The sequence below is a fragment of the Trypanosoma rangeli genome (assembly GCF_003719475.1).
Source record: "Trypanosoma rangeli strain AM80 chromosome Unknown Tra_15.4_contig_00628, whole genome shotgun sequence".
Lineage (NCBI taxonomy): Eukaryota > Euglenozoa > Kinetoplastea > Trypanosomatida > Trypanosomatidae > Trypanosoma > Trypanosoma rangeli.
The window spans coordinates 187-5986 of NW_021706382.1; the positions used below are offsets into that span (position 1 = coordinate 187).

Genomic DNA, 5800 nt, shown 5'->3' on the forward strand with positions numbered 1-5800 from the left:
CGCCCTTGGGAAAGCGCCGCAAGAGGCAAGAGCAAGATCGAGCTGACCCGCAGCAAGGGCGCTGCTTCCTTTTCCCCCTTTCCCTTTTTGAGAAAGAGCGTTCTTCAGGGCGTGGCCGCCCTGTAAAACGACGCGGCCCGCCTTTTATACCCCGCATGGGCGGCGAGGCCGGCGCGGGCGGGTGCGGGGCGGCACGCTTTTCGGTTTGCTTTGTTTGTTCCCGGCTCCGCGATCCTGCCCGGGCGCGCCGCGGAAGCTCCAGATTGCAACTTTTTCATTGGGGCCGTGCCAAAGGCGCGGGGGCTGATCCCGCAGAAAGGCCCCGACACCATTTGCCCGTCCCCGCGCGGCGGCCCAGGCGCCGTTCCAGCAACCGAGGGAGAAATAGGACGAGGCGGCCCGGGGAGATGCGGGCGCCCAAGGCGCGCACGGGGGCGTGTGGAAGCAAAAAGAACAAAGAGACTGCGGCGCGGGGCGGCGAGTGTTGCTTCGGAAGAGGTGCAAAATGTGGTGGGGCAAAATGTTTGTATATTTGCTGGCTTTTCAAAGAAATCGAAAAACGACATGGGTTATGCTTCGGGTTTGTCGTTCATGGGAGTAATTTGGGTTTCATCGGGCAGCAAGGTGGTACGTGATATTTTCTTTGGAGGCATGAAAGTATGATCAGTGCGAAGACAAATACGACAGATTTTTGTGGCATTTCGGCCCTGTTGATTGCAACATATTGAAGTTGACTGTTTTGCTTTTGAGTGTGGTTTGGAAATTCTTGTCGTTCTCATGTTGGGGTCTAAGGTGGCTTTATGGTTATACTCGTTTTTTAAAAATCTGGGTGTTTAAATATATAAAAATTCTCTGGCCTCGGGAGGCTTCTTGGATTTTGTATTGTATGCGAATAATGATGTGTTTTTGGAATTATTATTATGCTGTTTTCTGTTTGGCACGATGTTTCTAGTTTTTGTTTTTGTTTTGTATATTGTCTTTCATAGTGTTTTTTTTTTGCATTGCTTTTCTCTGTTTTTTTTTTCTTTCTTCCTTCTTACTGTGGTTTGTATTTAACTTGTAGAGGAAACAATAATACAAAAAAATCAGGACGAAAAGGAAGAAAACAAAACAAAGCAACGAGACAATACCACCAACTGATATTTGATAATAATATATATGAGAATGGCCTTGCGTATTTTTGCAGATGTGGATACTGCATCAAAGTGCGCGTGCTTGTTTCCAAAGGATGTATCTGCCTGTCGCGCGGTGGCAGAGGCGGCAAAGACCAGAGCATTGGAAAAGTTGAATGCAATTTACTCAGTTGCGGGAAAGCGCACATTTGCCAACACCGCCGTGGCTGTTGATGTTGCAGCTGCGGAATTTGCCGTTTCTTCAAGTTTGCTTTCCGTGATTATGAGCGTTTCCGCAGATAAAGCGACACGTGAGGAGGCCAACAAGCAAGTTATTGAGCTCAATTCTTTTGAAATTGACAATTTTCAGTACAATAAACGTCTTTATGAGGCCCTGAAGGATGTTTCCCAGAGCGTTGAATATCAGAAAGAATACTTGGAGGGTAAGAAAGACAAAGAATACTCTTACTGGCTTGAGAATGAGCTAAAAGCTTACAGAAGAAAAGGTATGGAGTTACCAGAGGACAACTTTAAAGAAGTTGTGGCATTAAACAAAGATCTCTCGGCCTTGTGTACAACCTTTTCCCGAAATATAAGTGAAGATAGGACTGAAATTTTGGTTTCAGCTGAAGGTCTTAAAGGAGTGCCAGAATCCATTGTCAAAGGACTCGAAAAGGGAGAGGATGGTCGGCTTATATTGAAAATGGACTACCCAACTTATTTTGGGGTGATGAAAAACGCCGAGGTGGCTTCCACCCGCCAAGCTATGGCTCGGGCTGCGAGCAACAAGGCATATCCTGTGAACGAGCCGGTTCTGAAAGAAATGATTGTCAAAAGACAGGCTTTAGCAGAACTGCTTGGTTTTCCTTCCTACAGTTATCTTAATTTGGATGATAAGATGGCAAAGTCTCCTGACACTGCAAAGGCGTTTGTTGATGATCTTATTCCTCGGCTTCAGCAGAAATGGAAATCTGAACTGGAGTTGATTAAAAAAAACTTACACGAAAGCTGTATTTTGACGCAGGATGGACGCTTACAGGAATATGATGTGGCGTTCATGATGAACCAAATTAAAAAGAATCAATTCAATGTTAGCGAGACTGAAATTCAAGAATACTTTCCGCTTGATGTTACTGTTAAGGGTTTGTTTGATATATATCAGGCTTTTTTTAATATTAACTTTACCCGTATTGACAACGGTTCCGAATTTTGGGATAAAAGTGTTTTTACGCTTTGCGTCAAGGACAACGCAACTGGAAGGACGTTGGGACACGTAATTATGGACCTTTTTCCACGTGAGGGAAAGTATTCACATGCTTGCTGTCACCAGGTTGTTCCTCCTGTTCTTTTGCGTGGATCGGAAGACGAATTTTCACCTGCCTTGGGTGTTGTAATTGCGAATTTTCCGGCACCTTCGAAAGATCAACCTTCGTTATTTCTTCACGATAATGTGGTCACATTTTTTCACGAATTTGGTCACGCTATTCATGGGCTTCTGGGGCGCAGTCGCATGGCTACTTTTGCTGGAACAAATGTCAAACGGGATTTTGTTGAATTACCCTCCCAAATGCTGGAGGAATGGGTATGGGAGCTGGAACTTCTTCAAAAAATAACGTCTCACTACAAAACGCATGAACATTTGCCCAGTGGGCTTGCGGAGGCAAAGGTTAAGTCTCGAAATGTCTTTAGCGGTCGGGATTCCTTAAGACAGTTGGAATTTGCCACCTATTCCCTGGAAATTTTTTCCGCTTCTTTTGCAGGCGGAAAAGACACCAATAAATTGGATACTACGGAGCTGATAAAAAATGTTCGCTCAAGGATTAATCCTGATATTAAGTATGCGGATGACACACATTTTGAATGTTCTTTTGGGCATCTTACAAGTTATGGTGCGGGATATTATGGGTATATGTGGTCCAAGGTCTTTGCTCTTGATGTGTACGGGTATATCAAGAGTCATAACGGTCTGCTAGATCCTGTACTCGGCAAGCGTTACATTTCCGACATTATTGGTGTTGGAGGTGGCAAGGATCCAAGTGAGATGCTGAAAAAATTTCTGGGTAGAGAGCCTAACAGCGATGCATTCTTGAAAAGCCTCGGGGTTTAGTATTTTTAGATCAATAAAAGCAAACAAAAACAAAAACACATGCATTCATAAATTATACGGCGCGACATATACGTATTTCTGTCTAATGTTTTGTCGCGAGAGCGGGGTGGGTTGGGGAAGTCTGTTTGACATTTTTTTTTCTTGTGGGGAAGTATTAACATTGCTGTCATGTTCGAGCTTGGGGTCGCTCATTTTTTTTTTAAATACATCCGTATTGTTACGTAGTCCTTCTCATAAACTTTTTGCCAGCTTCCATTGTTTTTATTTATTTTGGTTTTGTCTGTCTGTCTGTCTGTCTTTTTTTTTTTGCCATTATCTGCATATTAACAAGGGGTAGGGTGTGATGCCAGTGGATTGGTCTTCGTCTTCTTCGGATGAGGAACTTCGAACGGCTTTGCGGCGCAACGTCAGGCGAATGCGGGATGAGGAACGGGCCCTACCCACTTCTAGACCATTAACTACTGTTTATAATGGTGAAACTGTGCAGGTAAAATATGGTACCATATACTGCCCCTTCAGAAAAAAACACTTTCATATACGTTCAGTGAGGCGAAACCCAGAAGCATTTTTTGGTGATGCAAATGTACGACGAAAGAGGCGTCCTTGTTTATCTTCTTCATCTATTCAGCTTCTGGATGTCTCTTTTGAAGAAACAACTCCTGGATTCAAGAAAGTTACGCTTAAGGAAGTCAGCGATACTGGGTTTTATGTTTTCCATGACATCAAGGAATTTCCCTCACCCTCCTTTAAAATGTTGAAGCCACCGCTTTTGCAGGATTTTAGGTATTCTCGCGTTGCAATGGAAGACTGTTTTAAAGAACGTTTGGTATCTCCAGTCTGCTTGTGTAACGAAACTGGTGGCTGGAGACACCCTGCATACCAAATAGATCCAACTGGCGCAGTTACAAGTTTTTTGGATGGTCGTTTTGCTTTCGTAGGTACGGCCCCTCAATCAAATCTTTATGTTGTGGAAAATGACACATTGTTACCGCACTCTCTCAGGATTCCCGATGGTAGCACTGACATAGTTGGAATGCATGCTGTTGGTCCTAATGCTATGCTTATTATGAGAAAAAATCGGCTTCAGCAGCTTGTTTGGGATTTTGATACCTCGTCAAATTTTGCGTTATGGAATTCTTCTCCCAAGACCAACGTAACCTTTTCTCTTTCATGCACCAGTGCATTTTTAGAAGGCCAAGGTACAACTTGTGTCTTTCTAGTCTCCGGGAGGAGTTTATTTACCGCTGCTTTGCATGAGTCCATGATTCCCAGACCCCATAAATTGTGTACATTTTCTGAAACCCCTATCTCTTCGGTGGATACATTTTCGGTGGGGCCGCTTGCCAATCAGGTGGTGTTGTGTGGAATGAGGAATGGTGCCATTCAAGTACAATCGTTGCAAAATGTGCGAACTCATTGCTCCTTCACTTCCACTATTAAGTCTAAGGCGGTGTCCATATCTTATATTAATTGCGTGAGAGATACTTATAACTTTGTTACAGTTTCTATTAACGGTGAAGTGAAATTATGGGATCTACGATATATGAGTACAAAAGAACCAGTCTCCGAAATGAGGATAAGCACAGCTGGCGGTCGTTTTCACAATATACAAGCTGCTTTTGTTGATGACATTGCTTGCTTTACGAATTCCACAGGGTGTATTTCGTGCATTAACATGAGAAGGTGGTTAAGCCTTGGTCAATATCAACGAGTCGGCGGCAACGAGGGCCGAGTTCACGTGGTGCGAAGTGCAGCCGGGTACCAAATACTGGATGCTGGCATTGACGCTACAATGACGTATCTATTGCACATTGTATACTCCTGTGGCTGTGGTTTCTTTCCACACACTTTTTTGTTTTTGCTTTCTGCTTTGTTAAGACCTTTGTTTCACACCGTGAGAGTGCTTTCTTGTCAAAGGGGAAAAAATGATATTTTCCTTCTTTTTTCAATATTATTATTGATGTTTGAAAGCCCGCTCCGTATTCCATTGTTTCTGGGGATCAGAGACAACTCTCAGTTGAGCGAGAAATAGCGTGAGAACCTCCCCCCTTTTTTTGGGGGGGTGGGGAGGGAGAGGCAAGCGGGAAGTTATACAAGGACTCAAACAGAACAAGTAGTAAGCAGAAAGGCAGCGGAATCGATGGGATCGTGCGCTTCTACTTTCCGTGCACCTTCCATGAGGCAGGCCAAACGAATATTGAGTGAGGCTGAACGTAACGCTGGAGCAACGTCTCCTCGACATGTCAAGTTAATGGATTTACACTTTACCAACTACAATTTCGCCACCAAAATGGCTCTTGTTAGTTCTCGGGCTGAGAGGAAGAAGCGTCCGCCTTCACTGCTAGTGGTGCAAAGGATTCTTGCTGAGTGCGGCGCTAAAATAATGGAGGATACCGATGGTGAGTTGTTACACCCCCTCAATGCGGAATGGTAAAGGTCCCCCACAACTGATAAAAAGGGTGCGAGTCCTGTTGCAAAAAGAAAAAAAAAGTAGAAGCCGCCGAACGCCAAGGGAGCCGGCGGCGATTGCGAGCCGGCAGCGCGCGGCCTCACTGGGGGAGGGCCCGCAGCGCCTTCAAGA

The 5800-nt window shown here is 44.6% G+C and overlaps 2 protein-coding genes across 2 annotated transcripts, besides 5 other annotated features; both read left to right on the forward strand.

Moving 5' to 3' along the window:
• Positions 1-159: 159 nt before the first annotated feature.
• Positions 160-196: a microsatellite.
• A 727-nt stretch (positions 197-923) lies between these two features.
• Positions 924-943: a microsatellite.
• Positions 944-1028: a microsatellite.
• A 42-nt stretch (positions 1029-1070) lies between these two features.
• Positions 1071-1119: a microsatellite.
• Positions 1120-1164: 45 nt separating this feature from the next.
• On the forward strand, positions 1165-3219 carry TraAM80_09597 (metallo-peptidase, Clan MA(E), Family M3; the record flags this gene model as incomplete). The annotated part of the gene is made up of 1 exon (XM_029386272.1): positions 1165-3219. The coding sequence occupies one exon, from the start codon at positions 1165-1167 to the stop codon at positions 3217-3219; it is 2055 nt and encodes a 684-aa protein (XP_029233842.1).
• Positions 3220-3496: 277 nt separating this feature from the next.
• Positions 3497-3517: a microsatellite.
• Positions 3518-3562: 45 nt separating this feature from the next.
• TraAM80_09598 (uncharacterized protein) lies at positions 3563-5251 on the forward strand (the record flags this gene model as incomplete). The annotated part of the gene is made up of 1 exon (XM_029386273.1): positions 3563-5251. The coding sequence occupies one exon, from the start codon at positions 3563-3565 to the stop codon at positions 5249-5251; it is 1689 nt and encodes a 562-aa protein (XP_029233843.1).
• Between the last annotated feature and the right edge of the window lie 549 nt (positions 5252-5800).